Below are 26485 nucleotides of genomic sequence, written 5' to 3' on the forward strand. Positions count from 1 at the left end.
AATACAATAATTTATATTATAATCATTTTGTAAAATGTTACCAAATTTTTTAAACATTAAATGCAGCTTTGGAGGTAGAATTTGTATTGGCAATATATTTTTTAATTTACTTAATTTAAACCGAGCACAAGGTTGGTATTAGGTAATATTGGTAAAAAAAATATAGTCTGCACGATACTGTCATATAATGCTACAAAGCGAGACAGGCATTTACCTACCTTTAGAGAGCCAACGAACTTCTGTGTGTAAAAGTAGCCTGATTAATTGCTCATCATTGTCCTCGCACAAAAGTCAAAATTGCATTAGATTTAATCTTATTAACCGCCTTAATTATTATATTTAACGATGAGTGTAGACTTGCACTTAAATTCTTAGCCACAAGATGTTGTCTGTGCACCACACAATGAACACATAAAAACGTTTGTCACTTCTTTCTTCTTTATCATCGTATTGAATTAAGGAAGAGGACAACAAATATTGCCTGGTCGAAAACAGCTGCACATCTGTGGGCATTATCTTAGCACTTTTTGCAAAGATAAAGCATCATTTCAGCCTGCATTTGGTTCCCAGAATGAAATTCTAAGAATTTGCAATTAGGCAAGTGTTACTTTCTAAATGCAGCAATGAAAAAAGTTAATCCGATCACAATGTGTTTAAAGCTATGCCGAAAAACAAAAATTGTGAAGCCAAATTTTCAAAAAAAGCAAAAATCACCCACCGCCCACCACGGAAGCCTTACTGCCCACTAGTGGGCGGTACGGACCCGGTTGACAACCCGTGCTACTTACTGTATAATAAAAAATAGTTACAGCTAACTCCCCATTATCCGGTTTGCGGATTATCGGTGCATGAATTTTATTTAAAAAGAAACGCTCGCTTTCGTTAACATAAGGATTGGTTCAAAGCTCGGAATTTAAACAGGTATTAGAAAATCATTAAAAGAATCCGGTAAACAAACTAAAATCACATATTTCTTTAATAAATCATCATCATCCATCAGCCTGAATCTATCCACTCCTTCCACTTCTCTCGGTCCTGTGCGTTGCGTTGCCATGTACTTCCGCAGAACTTTTATCATTTCATTGATCCAGCGGCCTCTAGGTCTACCTTGCGGACGTTTTGTACTTCTTGGATGCCACTGGATGGCTAGATTTGTCCAACGATTGTCTCTTCTTCGAGCTATGTGTCCAGCCCATCTCTATTTAAGGCTTTTAATAAACTCTATTACATCGCAAACTCTCCTCAAAAATTCCTCTTTTTGTCCTTTCGCGTTGTGCTCAGCATTGAGATCCTCCATACCACGTTGTGCTACTCTAAGTTTCTGGATCTATCTTTTACTTAGGGTCCATATTTCATACGCATACGTGATCACGGGAAGCACACACTGGTTGAACACTTTGCGCTTTAGGCACAGTGGAAGGTCACTTTTGAAGACCTAATTCAGGCGGCCAAAAGCACTCCAGCCTAGTTTGATTCTGCGAACAATTTCATCAAATATACATCCATATGTAGACACTTTTTATCGCAGATAGATGTAGCTTTTCACCTGTTCGAGCTGAGTGGCATTGATGAGGATCTCTTTTTGGCACGCAAAGCAGTTGAACATGACTTTCGTCTTTGTTAAATTTATTTTCAAACATACTTTGTTGCTTACTTCAGCGAGTTCCTGCATTCTGCTTTGGAAGTCTTCTGAGTCTTGCGAGAAAATTACTATGTCATCGGCAAAGCGCAGATGACTCAGGTATTCTCCATTTCCAAAAAATATGTAGCATTGATCTATGCATTACATTATTGTAGAAGGTGTGTTTATGCTAGTGTATTATGTATCATGTATCACTTATCTATTCAAATCAAACCATTCCCTGTGTGAACATGACAGACACGTCAGGATGAGAGCACTCTATACAATAATGACAAGCAATGAAGCAACAGTTCATACATAGACAACGGGAGGGGCTGAAAAAGTAGGACCGGTCATTGTAAATGTATCGGCTTTCTACTTGAGTCAGCAATGGTCTGACCCATATCCTATTTCTGAGATCAAAGAATGTTTCAATGAGAGTAAATATAACTCATACTTTATCATATTTAGAAGTATTTTTATTAACATGAAAAGAAGGCTTTGAATTTAAAACTTATCTAATGTGAAGATTGAATCTGATACGTTTCAACAAGTTTGTTTAATATCAGGCTCGAATTAACATTAAAACAGCAAAACAGCCATAAGTCGCCACATTCAGTAACTTGCAGCCGAATTCTCTTTTTAGTTAGCAACGTTGCTACATCACTAAATCCACGTTCACACAAATACGACGATGGGAATGCTATCAGAAATCGTTGGACAACCGACCATAACCCAGGGTACAGAGAGATTCGCTTCTGCAGCCAAAATTCTTGGTAGCCATTCTAGAATTTAATTTTTAATTCTTCGTTTGTTATCACTTCTATAAGTTCTTCTAACTGGGATGATCCTGCTGTGTTGACATTTGAAAAACGATCCAACATCCAGTCTGGTATGTATCTCAAGTGGAGTCGTGTCTAGATTCCGTCGGATTTTTATAGATAGAATTTGTTTGGCGTCGCCCCTCTAGATTTCCTTAACGCCCCCTAATTTTCTTTGAGCCTTCTACTGCTCCCCTGAAAGCCTCCAGCGCCCACTTTGAGAAAGAATGGTCTAAAACGTAAACTATTTATAGGTATATTAACTTCTAATAAACCCAGTTTAAATGTAAATATGAGAATGATCCCGCCTGTACTGTAGACTGTAAACAGTTATTAGTGCCAATAAATCCGTGCACGTGTACAGGTGCTATTAAAACCAGCACATCTATTCTATACACAAGACTGCTATCGGCAGCTATCGAGGGTAGTTTTTCATGTTTGTATTAGGTAGGTATATCGAAGTATTATAATTGTTAGAATAAGTTAGCCTTCTTCACCAGGGGTACCCAACCCAAATGGTTTTTTGACAATTTTTTGGTAATACCTATGTGTATTCAAGAAAACACGCATTCATAATTTTTATTTATTACATATAATGAAAAGAACAGGAATGAACACGTGAAAATAAATAATTTGTGTGATCTTATATTTTTGTGAGGACTAAAAGTATGCTTAAGTTTATCTGGTTTTGATTTCAAATAAGAATGAAATTCTTTGCAGAACTTCTTAAAATCTACCTACTTTGGTAATTAACATTGCTTTAAGAACTGCGACTTGCAATTGTGTTTTTTTTAATCATCCACAAGTTATTTATAAGACAAAATACTCTTTCTACCAGTGCAGTAGTGCTGGGCGGACATAGAATGTATTAATAATTATACGAAAGTTCTTATGATTCAAATTATTGGTGGGAACGTGTTTGAGCAATTCCACCCAACGACTTCCGGTTGAAACGTTCCCAGTGTTCCATTCTGTCACTTTTTGCGGTGTAATGTAGTTAGAAATAAGTGAATAAGCGTTAAAAACTTCTTGTATCTTGGATACAATAGTTTTATTAATAAATCCTTTTTAAATCAAGACATCCATTGGTTAAATTCGCCTATTCAAATATGTCCCAATTGTTTCTGTGGGTTGCTCTCTTTCTTAAAATGGGACATTTCGGATTCCCGAAGCTGTGCTTGGGGACAACGGGATGGGCTACCTAAAAACGCGACGTATGGTCACTTAGGTAGGTAGGTATATCAAGAAATTTCAAGCAGCAAAGATTGGTTTGACAAATTTATACTGAGGCATTCTTTACAGGTATAAGTAATATTAAATTCCGAGTAAACTGCCCATGCAGATAAAGATGATGCAATTGAATTTATTTGTTCATAGTCTCTTATCTACTTTTGTATATTCAACATTCTTTCATATTTTCTGGAGACAAATTATGTACTATGTAGGTAGGACTGCTTGTATATTTTTTATTCATAATTCATTCAAATTGGTTTGGAGCATATTAATATGTTTACATTTATGTAGGTACATGTTCTTTCACTCTTTTTCGAGAATGTTCTTATTTTATTTTGAAAAAACAATGCTTTCTCTGCTCAGACCATTCCAATGGGTATAAGTAAAAAAAAAACGGCAAACTTTAGTCTGAGACCTGCATCACATCTATAAATAGAACATATTGTTTGGAATTCATTTCAATGATGTCATGCCATTGTATAAAATGAATTTGTTTCAATACAATATACCTAGGTGCCTATTGGGTTTTTAAAATAATTCTAGTACCTAATCTGTATTATATTATAAACTGGCATCACACAGAAAGCATTGTGCCATCACATCACCTTCAACTGTTGCAAGTTTTCAATGGGAGGGAACGAGATGGATGCTGAAGCGTGGGGGGGGGGAGAATCGCACGCCAGTTTATAGAAGATGGACTCTAAGAATTTCTAATGCCAATACCACAATCAAAATTATTCCACTGTTTACAAATTCTAGAACATAGGATTAAGGAACTTAGGATTAACTAGGATTAGGTACATGTAAATTGTATACCTACATTACATTTCGCCAGAGCACAGTTCACTGTGAGCTGTCTTACCAGAAAGTGATGGAATTGAGACTTTTATGCATTCTTCTTATGAGTATTGCACAGTTGCGATTTTATTAGATTCAATAAGAACATTAATTTATTATTTATTTGTAGGTAGGTAGCAAATATATTCTGATACACTGTCATTATCAGATATTTGATACTCAAGTACAACTTGATACTTATGAGCACCTACCAGAATTTTATGTAAATTTATGTATTATTGTACAGTACTCTCTCAGTAATCCGCCACCTCAAAAACCAGACAAGTGCCCAATTAGTGAAAGCAGCGGATTATAGTGCATACATACAAAATATGGTAACAATTAAAACAGGTAGGTATTTCGTAAAAATAGTTTTTTTTTAGAAATTTCTACTAGCAAATTACGGTTTTATTTATAATCACAATCAAGTATTTACTAAATTATACATATTTATAAACTAAGTTTATTAACTAAATATTAAACAGTAAATCACTTGACACATCCAGTTGTTCAGTGAGGCAGATATTCTTGAATGACTTTGGATTCCTGTCCTTCCCTATGACCAAAAGCTTCATTTTGTGTGTCCAGTTTGCATTGGAGCACGGCATAATTATTGTAATGCGGTCCTTGGACACTTTCCTACCTGGTACATTACTTTCTTCGCGATAAACATACATTTTACAAAGGAGAAGTTTCCAAAATAAACCCGTCTCATCTGCGTTGTATACTTGTACGTGGCGGACTACTGAATTTGACAATCGAATACCGGCGAATTATAGAGCTTGATTTTTGCTTTCAACTAGTAAAAATAACGGCGGATTATAGTAGTTGTCGGATAATCGAGTGGCGGATTACTGAGAGTGTACTGTAATCCGACATCTACTTATCTACCTATTTTCTTTTGTTTTTCCATTTTATTACAGTTTTGATCTTTACTATAGTCATCTATTTCCGATACAATGCCGGGTCCACACTGGCAACATGTCTCGCGACAACCTCGTTCAATTTTACAATAATTATCATAATTGCGTAAGAAATTTTACGATAATTATCATACTTATTGTAAAATTTAATGAGGTTGTCGCGCGACATGTTGCCAGTGTGGACCCGGCATAATATCTCACAGTAAATTGCGATACGGCCAACTGCATACATAAAAATTTCCCAATTGTGTGTAGGTGTGTAGAAGCTAATTTGGATTTGTTTCATTTTTTTTCAGTATCTGATGACGATGTCCTTCTGTGTTCTATTCAACATTCGCAAGCATATTTGAACGCGGGTGCGAGATCATCGATAGACCCGACGCAATCACTTTTTATTCGCTAGAAGACAGCCTACGTATCGCTGCCGAAATCAAGGGACACTCAGACCAAATCTACCGATTTGTTCCGAAGATAAACAACTGTCCGTGTCCCGCGCTTCAATACAAAGTGTTGACGTCTGTGCTCGCCTCGAGCCATTCGCTGACTGGCACTCGCCGAGACCAGTCGCACGACAAACGCTCCTGACCGCTCCGTGTGAACTACCAAATCACTCTGACTCGACCGACATTTCGCCCTCGGTCAAGCTGCCCTCGCACCATTCTGTAAGCAGCTCCACCACAAGTGAAAAATCAGCCCGATACTTCGCTCACTGTCTGACACCGCCTTCTTCGATCTTCCACCTGGATTGAAAGGCCGCTCAATACACAGCGACTCTACAAAAAGACCATCACTACCAGTGAACCTAACTACCACTGACCACCAGCCGCGAATCTTCTTCCACCTACCTACCATGGATCAAACCACTACCGACATCAGGGCGGAGCTCCGCAAGCTGTCTAGCAAAAAAGCGCCATTGCTCCATGAATACCTGCCGCTTCATATCTTGTTTGCTGGCGGCGTTTCAAGAGCACGCTCAAACAGTCTTGAAAGCCCAAGCCTCCGCCCCTGCCCACGCTGACGACCACAAAGCGAATGAAGATGATGAAGACCTAGAAGCCCTCAGGGAAATGGCCATCAAATCAAAAGCGCCAAAAACCCCAAGCAAGGATATACAGCCCCAGTCTCATCGGTCGGCGGCGGGGAATGCTGACTTTCAATCGAAGAAGGTACCCTCGCTGCCGCCCGTCAAGAAGGAAGCATACAAGATCCCAGCCCTTCGCAAGTCATCAGCCCTGACACCTAAGGAAGACAAATTTCTGAAGGTCTCCGTCAGGGGTATTCCGTCTCATGCTAGGACGGATGACATCACTGACGACCTTCTCGAGAAAAAACTGCCGATAATTTCAACAACACGCATGACCCAAAGGACGAGCAAGCATCCAATGCCTCTAGTCCTTGTTAAGCTCTTATCAACCGACAAAGGGCTGAAAATATTTGCAACCCAACGAGTCATGCAGATAAGGGTGTCAATTGAAACACCTCGACGCAATTTCCCGGATGGACAATGCGTGCGCTGTCAGAAATACAATCACCTGACACGCGACCGCCCAGCCCTATCAAGACGTCAAACCCAGATGGAAAACCAGCCCACACTGCCAAGTCTCAACCCAGACTAAATAAAACCACTTGGAATCGAATCACCCAGACTCCAAACAAGCCAGACACACCTGAACCATCAGAGGACATCAGCCAGATTCAACATCAGTCGACCATCGCCGTTGATCTGGCTAACAAGAAAATGAAGATCTTCCTCGAAGAGCTGCTCGCCCAAGCCAAAGAGACCCTCCAAAAAACCGAAGAGATCTACATGCGGATCACTCTGCGAGAAATCGCCGCCGAATCGGGACCGAAACCCTCCCCTGCCAACTGCCAAGAAGCAGAGTTTTGAGCCGTGATACTCAAAACTCTTCCAGGCTATGGCGGGTGCCAGGAAGTGAAGACAACGGACTGAAGAGGAAGCGAGCCGGCCGGAAGTTGACGGACGCGTGCGTAAAGTTTGATCTACTTTTTTATACCACTCCAGACCACACCCCTGAGATCTCCAACCCGGCCTCGCTCAGTCGCGAAGCCACCAAGGCCGGGCCTCACAGACAAAATCATGCTTACCTACAGACAGCTACTCCATATAACGGGAATAGGCCACAAAGCTCGCCTAGGAGTCCCAAATCTGTAAGCACATTACCCCAAGTAAGTCGCCTCCAGTATTTCGCGGGTGCTTGGGAAGTGCGTGGAGCAGAGCGTTACGCAGATCCAGTACGGTACCATAACGAATTCTATATATTATGCAATTGATGATTTGCTTCAGAATTAAATAAAACACTGATAATAATAATGGACAATTAATTTATAAAACATCAAGATGGTGTTTGATACGCAAGATGAATTTCTGGGAGGTTCTGAATACATTTTTACTGCGCTTCTCAACAATGTGAAGATGCTCTGCTCTGTTCTGAAGGTCATCAATTTTCAAGAGGTCAGTAAATATTCAATATTATATTACAGTCGAACTTGGTTATTACGAGAAAGATGGGACTGACTGAATTTGCTCATTGTAAGCGTTACTCATTATATCAGAGAATAGTTATTTTTAAATGAGGGGTCACATTACACAAAAAGTAAAAAAAAGTCGAAAATAAAAAATCCCCGAAACAAGCATGGCATTCATAAACTACAAAAGAAGTTTATTGCACCTACTGACTTCACAAACCTGGGATTTTTTTACTTATTTCAACATTTTTGTCAGCGAAAACACCATTTAGGTAGCTAATTAGACACTAATCTAATGTCATAAACGTAATGCGATCCCGGCAGCACCTTGTCAGTTTATATTTTATTGCTTAGGGTCGAAATGTTTTTAAACGATTGACACATTAACAGTTTGAAGAAAATTTTTGACGATATTTTAGCTCGGTATAAGCTCCGATAAATTGCTCATTATAACAGTGAACCAAAATGTCAACATAGTTTCCTCATTACACCCGAGATCTTGCGATGTCCGAGATCGTAATAACCGAGTTCGACTGTATATTAAATGGGCAGTTTTCATGTGTGTATTGATCAGGATTCAAACATTAAACTGCTTTGTATGAAAGGATATAGGTTACTTAGGCATTTTAGCTACCTTGGAGTATATCCTATGGACCATGTATTATAAGTGTCATTACTATTTTCATAAAAACAGGTTGGACTAATTAATGGGTATAAATTATTGTTCCTCGTAGAAAAAGTTTTAATACAATCTCCAACCTGTGGAGGACCATTTGCTCCGCTTAGGATCTATCATGGCAATTTATTTTTACTGTCCTTTGAACAAAACTTATCAATAATTTGTTCGGGAATAGAAATAAATGATCATTTGTGAATGAAACCTCATCTGCCGAATATTGAATATAAGGGGGGTAGGCTTCTGCGTGTGACTGTAAGTAGGTGCGATTCTCGAGTGTGGAGAAATTTAAATACGTGTTAGAGAATATCATGTTATTTATTTTCAATGCATTAAAGTCATGTCACGTAAATGAAACTGTATATTAGTAATATTTGAAGACATTCGCGTTTTATGGCCGGATTGTCATAAAATAATAAACCGAATCTGGCTTCAAACCGTTTCACATTTCTGTCATATTTAAGTTGAAATTTTACTCAACTTAGTCACCAATGCCCTCGTATCTGTTCAATTTTCAACACTCATTTTAAAGATAAATTTGGTATTTAGTGAAGAATTAGGACTATCATGGAAGGTTGGCCGTTCAGCAAAATGCACTAGAGCCCCGATTTTATTATTATGAACTTAACTATGTAACGTTATACCATTGTGTTGCTTCTCAGTATGACTACCAAATTTAAACACATTATAGTAAACCATATTTTCTACTAAAATAACTAAAAATGTATACCACCAACTTTATTTTTAACACAAAAACAATAAATTTCAGCAACACAAGCTCGCAGTTTTTAAATGAATGTAATCAGTTAAATCTATATTTACTGGCGACGTTTACAAAGAATATAATTCAGCCTTAGAAATTCTACCTTACTCTAACGCATTATGCGGAGCTATAAGCATGCTGAATGCTTACTCACTCGCACTTATGGTTCGTTTTTGTTCAGGCCTTGATTCCAATTTTAGAAGATAAAAAATACTAATAAAATTACATCCATTTTTCATCAGGATCAATTTTAAGTAGGATGTTCATTGCTTTGAAATATGCGGTTATATTTTTAGAAATTTTTCAATTACATCCCATTACAAAAATAAATTTATTTCTCTGATGCCAGAATACTGTTCAGTGGTTTCCAAACTTTTATGTTACTACGCCTCCCTTTAAAAAAAAACTAATCTCGGCGCCTCCCCCCCTTTTGTTTCATTAAATAATACAGACACCTTTTTAATTAGTTAAGAATGTACTAATACAAAAATGAAATAATTACAAGATAAAAAGAACTTTTTATAAACAACGTTTTTAATTTTCTGTTGAATCATATAAACTTGACTTGACTAGCTTAAATGATCAAAAAAATTTGTACTTGATAAAAATAATACTGAAATGTCATTTTGATATGTCATATTGATTTCCATAGTAACACACGTATATATTAATAATTTAGTTGCTAGGACCCCAGACCCCTAGCAACCAATAATAGTGGATTGGATTACGGATTTCTTCCGAAATAACTTTTCATACAAAACAGAATTGACTGAAAATGAATTCAATTCTACTTAAAGATGGCTAAAAGTATTAATAGTATATAAAGCATTGGCATCGTGTTCTGATATATTCAAAAAGTTTCAAATGTCTAGCTAGTCGGGAAGTTAGTAAAAACTCGATTGCAAGATTTGTACTAAATAAACAACCACCGGACAAATAAGAATACGACTTAATAAAACGTAAAAAGATAATTATAAAAATAAACAATGTTTTACTAACTACCTATATTATATGAATTTTTAAATTAATTTGTTTTTCATGCGATGAATGTGCGTGTTCATTAGCACAATCAATTTCAATCGAAATTCATCTTCGTTGACAAATGGATTCTATCGTGGGCCCCACATCCTGAAGCAGGCAGCCAGGCCAGGATCTTTGGCGGGCCCACCTACCTATCGCTGAGGTTAAGGGCAGTGTGGTGCACTAATGTGTACCTAAATTATATACGGGAGTTATCATTTAAGTGTATCATTTTTACTATTAATGAAATAATGTAAAAAGTGCATTAGAAAATTAACCATGAACTCGGTAAATAGATTTTTGTTTGCTTCAATATATCTGGTGCAGAAATCATTTAAAAGTGGAAACATGGCGAACTTATTTTTTCGAAAGCTCCATTTTTTTATGAATACCTTCACTTTGTCTTTTTAATTCAATGAAAGCATTAGTGGTCCTTTCATTGATTTATATTTATAACAAATTTGCCTCAAATTTCAACATTACGATTTGACCCTTTTATTTCATTTTATCACGAAATAGCCAGCGCGCTTCACAATAGTATTGAAGTGAGCTATTATAAAATTAGATTCCATATTTTCAGACAGGTTTGCAAACAACCTTTTATAGGACTGTTTTTTATGTAGTTTATAACTAGCGGCCGTTTTATAAACTATGTATTTGCAAACTGCAAGCCTGTGGCTACATTAATTGTGTTAAACTTTTCGCGCCTCCCGTTGCTACCCTCCGCGCTTCCCAGCTTGGAAATCGCTGGTTTATGCCATTAACACTACAATAATTATTTTTTTAATCCTCTACAGTGGGCCACGTTCTGTGCTTCGCAACAAGGCCTCAAGTTCACGGTCGAGCAGAGCAAGTGCGTGCAGGCCTCCGCGTACATCTCTGTGGCCAACTTCAGCCAGTACCGAGTGCCCGAGAAGTACAATGTGGACTTCAAAGTCAACGTGACAGTGCTAACGGAATGTCCCAACATCTTCGGATCGTCCGAGGACTGCAGTCTCAAGATGTACTACAAGGGCAACAGGGAACCTCTCTTCCTTTTGTAAGTCTTCTTCACCGATTCTTTGGCATATGATTTAACTAAGAAAGATTTCAATTTATTTACATGTGTGAACATATATCAAGATAGAAGTTTTAAACGTTCGACATTATATGAAACAATATACTTAACTGAAAATAAGTTATCTTACATTGGTGCAATTAGTGAGGTTATACGGAAAGTATACAATCCAAAATTTGGGCAAAAATGAATCATGTTTGGCGATATTTTTGATTGGACTCTATTATTTGAGGAAGCTGTAGTTTTGTGGAGAATAGAGAACACAGGGATGTATTCTAGGCACTAATATTTTCATGATTGACTGCTGGGTTACAGGAGCGCTCCCGGTGGATACCGAATCACGCACTCGTACTCTTGTTTTGATTTTTGTTATGTTTATCGCTTTCGCGGCGAGTCACCCTGCACTTGTTTCTGCCAATTGTTAATGAGTTTATCTTCTTCTTCGTGTCGGGTCTTCACTAGCTACAATGTGTCGCTCCAGAAGTTACCAAAGGCAACACCATTTTCTTCGGCTTGTAGGATCTCGTCGAAGTTGTAGCTTACAGGGCAAGCCTTGCATGAAAATAGGTGCTCCACGCTTTGCATTTCACCTCACTCGCTGGTTTGATCATCAAAGAACCCCCATTTCACCATGTCTCGGGTGCGCCTTACCATGGTTCTCAGTCTGTTCTGAGACTGGCTCCAGGTGGAATATGATGCTCTTCTGGCTTTACCCAATTTTCGAGGCCGTCAGATGCTAGGTTCGCCTCCCATGCGGATAGTCTATCATCTACGGGTGGGACCATGGCCCCCATAAGGGGGGGACTGACAGGGCTCTAGTCTGGGGGCCCGGGCTTCGGGAGGGCCCGGCCTGGTGGATTGATCAAATAAGTGAGATAAATATACATTATAAATTAGAGTTAATAGTTTTAAAAAAAAGTCGCCATTATCGTTCATGGACATTAACATTTTAATTTATATAATTGTGTGATTTAATTTTTAATAGTGTGTGTCGATACTCGACAACTTCATGATTAAAGTAGATGTAATAAAAATCGCTAATAATACACTGTAAAAGTACCTTTAATTTGACCTAAAACACAATTTGAAAAATGTTAATATAGTGCGTGACACTGCTTTTAAGAGGGTAGGGGTGCCGCCAAAGATCCTAGCCTGAGGGCCCGCTTTAGGATGTGGGGGCCATGGGTGGGACAGTCAATGGTGTAGATGTCGCCATAAAGTTTTTTCTGGAAAAAACATGCAATGAGTTTATGATTGAAAACTGTAAACGCGGCAGCGGTTGAATTGTAACTAAACAATTATTGGTGATGTGTCTTTTGACATTAACAATTGGAGGGGTATATGGTCGGGAATGTTTGGTAAAAGTTTTATGAGAATATTGGCGCAAACAATGTTTATTTAAAATTTTGCATAAATAGTCGAAAGTCCCTTTTCAAAAAAAAGAATATAAATGCCAATCTACATGCTAAGTAAATCTTGTTTGTTTAGGTTGGAACCTCTGACCGGTGACGATGTGGTGACAGACTGTGAAATAAAAACGCAAGAAGCGAATGAGTTGATGTACTTCAAAGGGGACGAGGACGTGTCAGAGCAAGCCACTCAGCTGGTGAAAGGACCACAGCTGCTGGTCGTGCTCAGCGACCTGGAGAAGTCTTCCGAGGTCATCCAGATGCGAATATCTTCTGACTATCTGCATTTCACCTTTACCACAGTTGAGCCTCAGGTAAGAGATATTTTAATTCATCTAATTCAGGAATCGGGGAATGAGGTAAAAATTTGATTGCCCAAAACAATGCAAATTGACGTCTACTATATAGGTATTGGAAATATGTATCTGTCCAACTTTTAAAGTTGTACGTGTCATGTGAAAATGACTGAGATGCTGCTGCCTTTTGCAAATAACCTACCTACCTCTGTATACAACAGAGGCGGGCAAACTTTTTGGATGGAGGGCCAAATTCAAGAATTCAAAATGAGCGGCGGGCCGCAAGTAAAATACGATTTTTAGATACACACTATTTATTATCACGAAAAATAAACATTACAAAAAATTAATGAGATGAATGAAACTGTTGTACATTTTTTAACATTTAGTTGATATTCTCAAAACTGCTTGTAAATGAGCATCGGAGATATTTGATCGTAAAGAATTTTTATTGAGGTTCATGATCTAAAATGTTTGTTCACATATATAGGTAGATCCAAAAATAACGAACATTTTTCCTGCATAATCTTTAAGTTGGCCGAATTTGTCTGAATTAAGGGCATTCCAAAATTTGGAGATTTCTTCACGACGATGCGATTCTCTTAAATCAGTGTCACACTGCAGATCAATAAAAAGGAAAATGGATTGCGTACTATTGCTAAACTTGTCTCAATTTTTCGGAAGTCACCAAATCTTTGTGTCGTCATTCAGAGCTTTAATAATTTTACCATATTCTTTAAATTTATATTCTGGTATATTCAGAAACTTCAAAGTAGGAAAGTGGTCCACGTTATTATTCGATATTTGTCGAAGGAATAACTTGAGTTTTAATTGAAATCCATTCAAACTTTTTACCATATCATGTGCATATATTTTTTTCCTTGCAACGTGGAGTTAAAAGTATTTAAATGTGTCACGATGTTCAACGAAGAAAATAGTGGTTACATAGTATGAGACGAGACGCAAGGAAGACGTACTGAGATAATACATTTACGAAACAACAAATTCTTCAAATTTTAATTTATTGTCAATATTTTTTAAAAAATATATAAAAAAGTTATTCGTAATCAGAAGTACAATTAATGATGGCGGGCTGCAAAAAAATACCCGGCGGGCCGCAGTTTGCCCCCCCTGGTGTACAATATCTTTTCCCTTTGAAAACAAAGAACAGAAATCGCTAGATCTCGAAGACAGCATCCGAGTTGCAACACATAAAAACCAAAAACTATAGATACATATTAATATTACTGTATCAATGTAGTTTTTATCAGACACTATTCTTCAAAAGCCTGGAGTGAGATGTTTCTGGAGTTTATAATATCTAGTTTTGTGAAAAATTGATGACGCCCTACAGAATATATTAGTATTAACATTGATGATAATTTTGTCTCGTTTCCTTGATATCGGACACATTGCACAGTTTTTTCTGCGAGGTTGGCGAAGTCGTCAACCTTCTTTATAAGTTCTCTCACCTCCAGGTCATCATGAGGGCCCTCGATGGCTTCCCAGGTTTGTAATTGTACTTCGATCTACTTCAGTGGCGAAGGGTGGAGGTAGGCTGTTAAAATCTGACATAAATAGTGCACACTAAATTTTGTCAGTCATATGTATGTTTTCATTACCACAAATTGCAAATAGTGTTGGTCTTAGACTATATATACATCTAGACGCCACCCGTTGCATTGCTAAATGAAGCCGCGTGCCTTGCGTTTGGTTTGTGGGCGAGCGAACGCATTCGTCTACAATGTTCGAGACCATAGACCATTTCGCTAGTGCTCGCCCAAAGTGCTCGCACTAGACGCTCAGAATAAAATATAATTTTCTTTTTTTTACGTTATATAGTATTTTTAAGCGGTCAAAATGCAACCATTAGATGAAGATATCCATAATTTAAGTTATTTTAAAGAAACACTAGGTCACTGATATTAAAATGTATAATAATATACAAATAAATTATCACGAACATGTATCAACTTACCTATGAAACGTAATACCATCTTCTTGCTTATCAGTACGGCTACCACATTTTAAGACAACACACAGAACCATCTTTTCTACTTAACAAAAAATAACAATTTTAGCAACACGAGCTCGCAGGTTATCGACGCTATGTGATGCGTTTCGCCCCGATTTGCCGGCGATACTTTTGGAAACTAGCTCACACATATGTAGACCTTTTATCTTCCTCTAGCGCGTTTCGCAGAGATTGTAAGGGTGCCGAATACGGCTCAATTTACCGAGAGTACACCGCAGTGAAACGTCAGATTTTTTTACTCAATACTTGAAAGCATCTAAGCGACACTTTTTGAGCATAGACAATCATCGGAAAAATTGCTATTATATGGTTTAAACGCTATTATAAGCATAGACAATAAGAACAAATATAAAAATCTTTTACAATGAATAAAATTCAAACATTTTCAATTACCTAATAAAATTCGCCATTTTCAAAAATCAGTATAGCATATTAGAGTTCGCCAATGCATTTCATAAAATTTAAATAATTATAAAGTAACCTTTGAGACAAAGACACTCGTGCTTAAACCTTCGTATAAAAACGCTCTAAATAGGTAGGTAAGTATGCGAAAATAAGGAACATTTTTCAAAATAATGTTATAGATAACAATATTTTTTATATAAAGCGATATTGTTATTATTTCAGATAATTCCGACTCAAATTTAATCAATAAAATAAGAAATACGAGTGAAAATGGCTTGAATTGTTCTTATTTACTCTTTGATTAGTGATTGTTTTTATAAGATAATAATATTTATCCATAGTCAGTATTCCGTATTTATTTTGTATTCATTTAATTAAATGTATAATAAATAAAACAGGCTCCAGTTTATGATATTTAACATTTCGCTTCCACAAACAAATGGCCCGGTCAAATAGCCTCGATAAAACGGCTCACACTGATTGAAATTAAACGTCACTGGTTTTCATTAAAATGCCACTTTTCCTACTTAAAACTTACCTTTCGGCATAATATACATATAATAAATATGCATGAAGCGTGTTATCTTTCATATTAAATATTATACCAAACTAACCTCGTATTTTTTTTAATCTTAATTTTCTCGGTTACGGAATACTGACTATGGATATAAATATTACAATCTTATAAGAACAATCACTAATCAAAGAGTAAATAAAAGCTATTAAAGAAATTATAACAATGTCGTTTAGTTAACACGGCTCAATTTTATATATAAAATATTGTTATCTATAACGTTATTTTGAAAAATGTTCCTTATTTTCGTATACCTACTTACCTATTTAGAGCGTTTTTAAATGAAGGTTTAAGGCTCGCACAAACCAACGCGAATATTCACCAAGTACTCCGTCAAAATATCCCGAAAAAAGCACCCACCATCGGTACGGAAGGTCCGGTCAAAAGAGTCTCAAAAAAAGCCAATGCCGCTGTAATGCTCCCTACTTACGTGTTGTTAATGAACAAACGTAACATTTATTCACGCAGAGGATCAAAAGATACAATGAAAGCCATCAATTTGTCATATATTTGGCTATTTTTTGAGACTCTTTTGACCGGACCTTCCATATCGATGCGGGTGCTTTTTTCGGGTTATTTTAATGTGGTAAATGCGAATGGATGGCAGTGTCGGAGACAAATAATTGTATCAATGATAATATAAAATTATTGATATATTATTTGAATGCTCGATACCGAAACGTCAAACAATCGCAGCGCTCCATATTGAACTTTGTAAGATAATAACTTAATTCCCTTCCGAAATCTGAACGTCGCGTGCTCTTTCCCGTAAGCCAATACGAGCTTGATTGGCGAATATTCGCTGCGAATAGTTCGCTTTGGTGAGTGCACGAATGTCTTAGGTTACTGATACACCCCTGTTACAGGCGGGCTTCTCCCGGTGTAAAATAATCATTTAGTAGCTCAAGTCGAAACGTAACCCTGACCTCTAGAAACGGCTTCATAAAACATCTAATCTGATTCCTTGCTCAACCACGTAAGTATTTTTTTTAATTTAAAAAGTAAAAATGATGATGGATGAAAGAGATAATTTTAAGACTAAATATAAGGATTCAAAAATAATAAATTTTGCCGCGCTTGTCGGCAACGTCCAAATTTCGACGCGCCTGCGCCAGGGTCAGGCTCGTGATTCGCCGAATCAAAGATCATGCGATAAAATTTGGCCAATCACGAGAGTCCTTTTTGCTGGAATGGCGTGGGTACGCGAAGTTTGAAAAATAAAAAAAGTAATTAGTAAGCGTCCCCTTTCCGATAGGATAGGACCTGCGAAACTTATTGTTAAAACAAAATATGTAAACGTTTAAAGAAAATGTAAAATATAAGAAGACCACGTTACGAGCACGAAAGACCGTGTTTTATTTACACTCCAACCGTTTGAATTACTCTTGTTTTTTTTGTGAATCCGGGGTTCGATGGACTCCTGAGCTAGCCGCTGGAACCCCGGGTTCTCATTACTTTATAAATATTTAAAATTTATGAAATGCATTGGGGAACTCTATTATGCTATACTGATTTTTGAAAACGGGTAATTTTATTAATTTAAAATGTTTGAATTTTATACTTACATTGTAAATAATTTTTATATTTTTACTTATTGTCTACGCTTATAATAGCGTTTTCGCCATATAATAGCGGTTTTTTCGATGATTGTCTATGCTCAAAAAATCTTGCTTAGATGCTTTCAAGTATTGAAAAAAGAAATCTGACGTTTATCCAGGGTGTGCGGTCGTAATATAGAGCCCCAAATACTTTCTCACTCGCACTCATGCATCGTTTTTGTTCAGGCCTTGGTGTTGGTTAATTTTTAAAATTCAATTAAACCTGCCTAAGACAAAATACGTAATTCTAAAAATATTCGTCTATTTACAAAATATCTGCCAATAAAATTATACATAATTTTAGATATTTTATAGATTCAAAAATATTTTTTTTTTTAATCTACTACGGTTTGGATTAGGCAGGGCTTAATGAATTTACAAAAACTAACTATGCATGTACCATCTGTAATATTATGTATTCTTAATTCAATGAAAACAAATAATTACGACTGAAAAAATGTGTATTATTTTTGTCTGATTGTCCATAGCGTATCCAAACTGTTATGGTTTGGTTAATTGAAGAGTGTGAACGAACAACGATGAATAGCACATTTGCAAAATGTTAAGGAATAAATAAAGCAAATAAAATTATTATTTTATTTCAAAGATGTAGTTATTCATACAGGGTACACGGTTGAATAATAATTTATTATAAAAATAATCCTTAATTAAAAAATCAATAAGCAATAATTCCTGTAGGATAATAATGATGAACAGCGTAGCATGTATGTGCCTTATACCGTTTTTCTTGCGAATAAAATTTTTATACGAGAACAACGAAGAACAGCATGTGCCGTACAGCATTGTTCTTGTGCATGATTAATCAACTAAGAATATTAGTCTAAGAAAATAGGTCATGTATTTGTGCCATTCATCATTATTCTACTCTACTTTTGGCGGCTATATCCCTGGAGTTGACTTCTTTCTTAGAAATATCTTGGTACATTATATCTTAGTATGTATCCTAGTCTTTGAGCTTTTTGTTTACTTTCAGGTGGCTATGAAGTGTGACTCTCGAGGAGTGTTGCTGGTGCAGGAGATGATTGAAAAGGAAGGGCAGCATCAGATGTTCATCCAGTACCACATAATCCCACTCGTTCTGGACTGCGATGACGACACAGAGGAAGCAGAAGCGGACTAATGCATCTATTCATACAAGTTTGTGAAATAAATGTGGATTTAATGTCTGACTGACGATATTGTGTCACTGCTTTGGAATTACAAGGTTGTATAGTACCTACCCATGTCATGTTGGTTCAAAAGGTTATGTAAGGATCTTTAGGCGATAAGATTAGTAATATTGCTGATTACAATGATACAAGCTGATTGCATTCCTCTCGGTTGTGTGCGTTGGACTGGCGCTTATTTAAGCAAACTATCTTGTTGATCGTTACGTCTAGCTTTCGAAGAAGTAGATTTGTCTAATGTTTTTTCTTCCTGTCCTGCATTTATGATTATTAGTAAATTTACATCAAACATTCTTGTTTGTCGCCTTGTCCACTTATTTCGTTTTTTTGTCCTCTACGGGCTATGCCCACCATGCACCTCTCCATACCGTGGTGTGTTATCTCAAGTGTCTGGACTTCTTGTTTACTGAGAGTCCATATTATTTTTAATGACTAGATCCTTTCATTTATGTTCATATGATAACGCCAAGAAAAATGGGAGGTCACTAATGAGAATTGGTTCATACAATCTTGTGATATATTCCTTGCAGTGAAACTAGTCTAAAGTTAATGAACACCTTGTGCGCCTAACATGTTTATAATATATGTTTTTGTCATATTTTCTTATGTTATCTATATATATATATTTATGTAAACCAGGGGTTGACAAATGTTTTAATAATTGTGTGTTAAGCTCTAATGAATAATCTGCGTTGTCGTATTTACAGGTTGTTTTTACATTCAGAAAGACATACTTTTTTTAAGTTAGTCAAGCCTACCGATTATGTATCATCAATCTCTGTTTTCATTATTATCCGAAAAATGAAGGCATCATCATTATCAGTTTGTAAAAGAAATCGTAATGTATAGAATTTACTTTGTATGGCTGTCTAGGCCGAGCTAAATGCATTCTCGCAATGTAATCGGAAGGTGAGAAAATCGGCGGCTTAAAATAATGTTCTAAAGTTTTTTATTTTTTATTATTGGGGAAATTACAAGTTAAGGAAGTTGCCTCATTTACAACGGCAACATTAGTTAGAACAATAATAATTCTCCTTAAACAATATATTCATTATTTGGTCAAGTCCAAGTCAAGTTGAATGCACAGCGTCTGCCTCTATCTCTATCATTGTGTGCCATTTTTCTACAACTGTTTTATCACTTTATTGTAGGATTTTGCGAAATCGCTCAATGCACTCCCGAGAACCTTGTTCCTATTTTGATAGTTACAACCGTCCGATATCATTACAATTTCTTTGTATTCGTGGGACAATTTTCTTAAATAGTCAATAATTGTAAGATGTGAATTCATTGTGTGACCGTTATATACAAATGTTCCATTTGGGTATTTTCTGGATTTCGGTTAATAAAGAATATCCTTGGATTTCCGACAAGGCTATCGCAGTTCAGCTCCCATTTTATACGACATATACCTCTATTTGAGCAACTTTTTTCAACTCAAGCTATAATTAAAAATGATAATCAGTCATACTTGACGGGTGATAAGAACTTCGGGTTTCTCTTTCGTCAAAGCTCTGGTCTGGGGGGCCAGGCTCAGGGGGGGCATAGCAGATCAACCATATAAGTGAAATAATCACAAATTACAAATTTTCCCTAATGGTTAAAAAAAATTCGCCTGCGGTGCTATATTACTACGCTAATACTAATATTTTTAAATATGTGATTGTGGAGTGTTTGTATTAATTAATACAAAAAATAGCTAAACATACAATGAATACCATTAATTTTATCTCGAACACCATTTGAAAAACACTACCTACTTAAGAGTACCACACTGTCTTTAACCTCAGCGATAGATAGGGGGCCCGCTTCAGCATGTGGGGTCAGCATATTTTTATGTATAGATTGTTTTACCTGTGATGTGCCGCGGAATTCTGGGAATACCTTTGGTGTGCCATGGGTGAGAAAAGGTTGCGGAGCACTGGCGTAGGGCACCCAACATTTCTGAATTGCTTTCCATTCAGCTTATCCAGTAATGTCCTCCTGTCCCCATCAATTCAATTTCATCGGCAATATATTCCTGTCAATTCAACGTGAACGTGCGCCTAATAGATAATTAAATACTTATTGAGTGAAAAAATAAACATGTATTGCTCTTACATAAATGCATCAGAGTAACTGTTCTGAACATGATCATTTCGTGTGTCAATCTTTGGGGAAGCAGTCCTGTCTGTTATTCTCATCAGTACTCTTCTTCGCTTTGGGTATTTTAATCTTCGAAGCGGAGCCTTTTTTATTCACTTGTGATGTTTTCTTCTTGGCTTGAATAATTTTAGTCTGGCTGTATAATGTACAGCCATTATGTCATAATATACAGTCGCACTCGGTTATTAGAATCACGTATATAGCGAGATCTCGGATGTGACGAGGAAATAATCGTTGACATTTTAGTTTATGATTTTCTTCATACATTTATTCACCTTTGTAACGAGCTACTTATCGGGTATACTGAGCTAAAATATCGTCAAAATTTTTCTTAAAACTGTTAATGTGTGATCGTTCAAAAGCATTTCGACCATAAGCAATAAAATCCGACCGGACAGGATGTCACCGGAATCGGATTACGTTTATTACACTAGTTAAGTGTCTAAGTACCTACCTAATTGGTGTTTTCACAGACAATATTGAAAAAGTATACACTCATATGGTTGAAATTGCTTGTAAAAAATCTAAGGTGTGTGAAGTTCGTAGGTACCTACCAGCGTTCATTACAATAAACAACTTCTTTTGTAGTTTATGAATGCCATGCTTGTTTCGGGGAAAAATTCTAAGTGTGTATTTTTGTTTGAATTGCTCAGTGTTGTTGCTGAATTGTTCAGTGGCATTGTGCAGTTCGATGCTGTTCTGTTCTTCAATAGTATTACATTGTTTAATGGTATTCTAGCTACAGGTAGCTCGCGAACGACTGTTGGCGATCGCTGCCCTAATGTAATCATGCGGAGTATACATTCTCTTCTGGTGTTTTACTGAGCTTTCAATGTCACTAAAGTCCTTATTATCTGGCAAAAAACTGTGGCCGGAATATAATTTTAATTATAAGATAAGATTAGAAGTAGTACATAGAGGTACCAGCCGTTGACTGATTTCAAGGAACTTTACAAAGAAAATCCATTCACTACGACCAGATTATAAGCACTGTTCATTATATCATTTTCATGAATTCCATGGCTGTTGTATTGATAAAGTCAATTCCATCAACTAATAATCACTATCGTTAAAACTACTGTCAGATTGATAAATATTATTTAAATCTACAGAAACTTCTTTTGAAAACATTTCTCTTATCATAAAATTTTATGAGTTTATAGTCAGATACAACTATATGACCTAAAATTAAATGCCGAAGGTTTTGATACATGAGAAGTGTATCAAAATTTCGGAGAGACATATTATCGCACATTCTTAAAGTGTTCAATAGTGGAAATCTACTGAAATCAATCTCTGCAACATTAAAAAGCAAGTTGCCAGTTAAAAAAGTCAACTCTTCCAAATCACGAAGAGAATGAATATTGTGCAATATTAGGTTATCTCTACGTAAAAAACCACCAGTCACAAGTTTATTGATTTTAGGACAGTTGCTAAAAATATATTCCATGTGTTTTACATACGAAATCGTGTTGAATTGAACGAATCTAATAAGATTGAAATGGCCTCTATATTTTCTTATAAATTTTTGCAAGTGGGGTTCATTACGTCTTTCAAAAGGATCCCAATTGTAATTGATCAGCATCCGATCCCAAATTCCAGGACTCGTGCTGACCTCTTTCCATCGCTTACAAACTTGTTCTACGCAAATAATATCATCGAATGAGAGGTAAGTGAAGATCTCGATTAATATTTCTGGTGGAAGACTATTAATATCCATGGTATACTTGTTTGAGGTGTAGATCATATTTGAGAATTGGAGAAATCTGGAAAAACAAAAAACCACAATTAATAATAATTATCAAAAGTCACATGAGCATTTCAAGAATGTATGATGGCTGATTGTTGGATCAATGATCTCCTGTAATGGGTTTGTGCAATGACATCCCGTAAAGCAGTTACGTCCTGTGGGGGTAGACTGGTCATGCGTTGCATAGGGGGGGCGGCAAATAAAGAAACAAACACAAATACAACTTTTAAGAGCAGTGGTGGTTATACATGAGGCAGACGAAGCAGTTACTTCAATTTGAAGAACAAAAATCCCGACAACATAACTATTTTTGTAATATATATTGTTATGGCGGCATATCGCATGGGCAAATGTAAATGCAAATACTGGGTTTCTTATCCTTTTGATTGATGAGGACTTCATCTTTAATCTTTTGGCCAACAACTAATTTTAATTTTGGTAACTTAGCAGCCGAACGCTTAGCAATAGAAGCTTCAAGATCAATTTTGAAAGGTCTTGCGGTTATTTCAGCAGCTTTCTGAGCAGTTCGCTTATTTTTGGTCCCCTTATTCTTTGGAATAGGAAAATCTCATGAATTGAGACTTGAAAATCTTTAGTCAATGTTGGTTGCTTGGATGTAGATAGAGTCAGGTCCGATAGTTGCTCTAATGATCCAGGCAATGCTCCTGGCTGTGGTTCTGAACTACTTAAAGCTTCAGATGCAATGAAGAGGTGGTCTTGAAGGATATGTCTATTTGGTGGCCAAATACCCGAACTTTTGAAACCATTAACAGCATTTCCAATAGTTGCTGAACGTTCGTAGCTCTCGTTTAGTAATTGCGAAACCTGGTATTGTGTTACTGGCTGTCCAGCCAGCATTTGCCCGCGGCCATTTTTCCATAGCTTGTGTGTAGTAAGCACTCAAAGGTTCATATGGATAAAGGAAAAAACACAAGTAGGCGGTGCGGCATGACATTTGTAGGTATTTACTCGGCAGTTCTTAGTAATAACAGATAATGAGTATAATTTAGATACATTCGTAATAATCTTACACACTTTTACACAATTTCAAAGATTGAAACAGATGAGGAACATCGCCAAAGAGCATATCATTCTTCACAGAGACAACACAAGATGCTATCAATCCGGCTCTCCGTTGACATCATAACGCAGAAGAATGAATTGTAGGAAGATCGATTGAGGTGATATAGTTCGCGTTCGCTGCATCAAGTTCCTCTCTTCCAAAGTGAAGCAGCTCGGAAAGGAGTACATCAACAAAGAGACAGAGGATTATATAATTGCTGAATGCAAAAAAGTTCTCGAGGATGTAAATGCGGAAGAGTTTGATCAAATAATGGATTTCTTGGGCTGGACACGTTTGGGACGGACATGGACCGGACACCGTGAGTTGATTGACACCGTAACAATACTCCCTGCAGGCGCGCCTTATTGAAGCTGTGGATTCATGCGCATTCTTTTAAAGATAATCATTGGTGGAACATAATGACCAGCAGCGCTAACAGCACAGACCACTGTTGTGTTGACACCTCGCTCTGCGCTTGTAATATTGCCAATTTGTTTCTTACCTCTCTGCCCGATAATTTTCTGGGGCCTTTTCTGCTCCGTGGAAAATCCTGATTCATCCATATTGTAGATGGCACTGGCGGTAATTTCATTTTCATCGATGACTTTCCAACAAGTCGAAGAAATGAGTAATATTTTCTCGATTAAACCCTTTGGCCCGGTTTAACGATGTCGATTCTGGCTGTCGGATGCTCTATTCTGGATGGCGTTTCATAAATGTATAAAACCAACAATTACCTGCCATTTTATTAATTTTGCTGAAAGTATGTGAAATACCGTTTTTCTCAGCAACTTGATAAGCTAATCGACGGACATCACTGATGGTCAAACCAAGCATATGAGCCTCAAGTGCCAGTAAATGTTCAACAAGCTTATTTTCAAGCTCAGGTATAAAAATCATTTGCGTATAGGTACATTCCGTTTTTGCATATGTCTCTTGAGTGTAGGTGTAGAAACTTTAAATACTCGCGAAGCCTCATTTGGTCCCATTTCATTATTTTTGATTGCCGAAATTGCTGCAAGGAATCTGTATTAGTCCATTGGTAGTATTTTCTTGTCGATGTCATCTGAAATGATAACAGGAACACAGTTTTGTCACTAAACAACAACTAATGGTTTTATCGTGGTAAGGTAAATCGTACCGGTACGACTTAACAAACCATGGGTGGTACGATTTATCCAACTCTGAGTTTTTTAGAATTAATATCACCAAAACATAACCTATATGTTTGAAACATTTTTACCGTGACTCAATATTAAACTGTATGAACATGTTAGCAAAACTTTGTTTGAGAAAAAATTAAAAGACTTACCTTCACCCACGAAATCACCTTACGCAAGATACGAAAAAGTTATATGAAGAATGCAAAAAAGCGAAATAACTCGATAACAAACGCACGCGTGCATTAAACATAACACAAACATGACAGTAAAGTTCAACTATGAACTTGGCTACGCTTCGCCGAATGTTACTAGTCTTAGAAAATGTTGGCTAGTTTTAGAGATATTGAGGTGGTACGATTTATCTGACGTTACGATATAGCATACTTTCCCCTATATGTAAAGTTCCCCTATATGTGACATTCATTCTTACCGGTTTATCAAAATGACGCATGTAGACCAGCTGGCGCTTCTCAGGAAGGCATACAACACTCCCACAAATATTAATTATTCTAAAAGATTTTTTTATTCTTCTTTGTCAAGTAAAACAAATACAAAACATGTCTCTGAAGTTATATAATATATTTAATTATATACAATAATAATAATTAGCAGCTCGGAAAAGCTGAAAAAAGTTCAGCTGGCGCTTCTCTGAAATTCTCGATGTACTATCTGGGTATGCCTAGTTGATTTTTTTGCCCGAGATTGATGGTTGGGTCGCATTCAGGCCTGGAGGAGGTGACACTTGGCGTGGGTCACCACCTAATATTATTTTAGAAAATATTTACTCCAGATGCATTCATCGAATATGGTATGTAAATTATTACAGGTTCAAGTACGAAATAATTCTTGGATACATGGATGTTTTGATAGACTAAACCACAAATTTTAAAAAGCATCCCCCATCTCAGAATCCACTGTACCATCTCATACACGTGTCAGTTTACAACTGCTTAGTTAGCTGTTCGATTTTTGTGCTCAATTTAGGTTTTTTCCTTGCGAGAGATTAGACCTTCTCTTTACAATCAATTGAACTCCCTGTCCTCCACGAAGACGTGGTAGAAGGCTGTGAGAGGTACACGATTTCAGTGATGCTCTGAATCATCATGAAAACTGGTGATGTCTATTATAATAATACCAACTATAATATTAGGTATGAAATATGACACTAATTATAGTATAAGCAGCTATATTTTCTCATGAGTATTTTCAGAATAACGTAAAATTTTGTGAATTATTCATTGAATAAAAGAAATAGTTTACGTATGACTTTACATCTACTGGCTACCCTAAGCGATACAAAGTTTATTTTATTGTGAATATAAACACATCTTGAAGAATGTATTATTTTCTATATTTATGTACGTCTGGATACATTAAAATTTGTCACGTAAACGAAACGCACCTTCTAATTGATTTGAAGAC

At 36.6% G+C, this 26485-nt stretch overlaps 1 protein-coding gene across 2 annotated transcripts in view; it reads left to right on the forward strand.

Annotated features, from left to right (window-relative positions):
- The first annotated feature begins 7716 nt into the window (after window positions 1-7716).
- Window positions 7717-26485, forward strand: part of LOC147079453 (cell cycle checkpoint protein RAD1-like) — a 106988-nt gene continuing 88219 nt past the window's right edge. The window contains exons 1-4 of one of the 2 annotated variants that reach the window (XR_015069519.1): window positions 7717-7908; window positions 11179-11420; window positions 12927-13161; window positions 18750-18913. Coding sequence is in view for 1 of the 2 variants with exons in the window: in XM_085941176.1 (XP_085797302.1) it covers window positions 7795-7908; window positions 11179-11420; window positions 12927-13161; window positions 18750-18896 (738 nt within the window). In the remaining variant the exon portion in view is untranslated. Of the gene's footprint in view, window positions 7909-11178; window positions 11421-12926; window positions 13162-18749; window positions 18968-26485 lie in introns of those variants that run through there. The other variant, XM_085941176.1, reaches the window with a different exon arrangement.

Source organism: Rhyacophila brunnea, unplaced genomic scaffold (genome assembly GCF_057557595.1).
Source record: "Rhyacophila brunnea isolate RB1 unplaced genomic scaffold, BYU_Rbru_1.0 scaffold_1, whole genome shotgun sequence".
In the NCBI taxonomy this organism is placed as follows: Eukaryota; Metazoa; Arthropoda; class Insecta; order Trichoptera; family Rhyacophilidae; genus Rhyacophila; species Rhyacophila brunnea.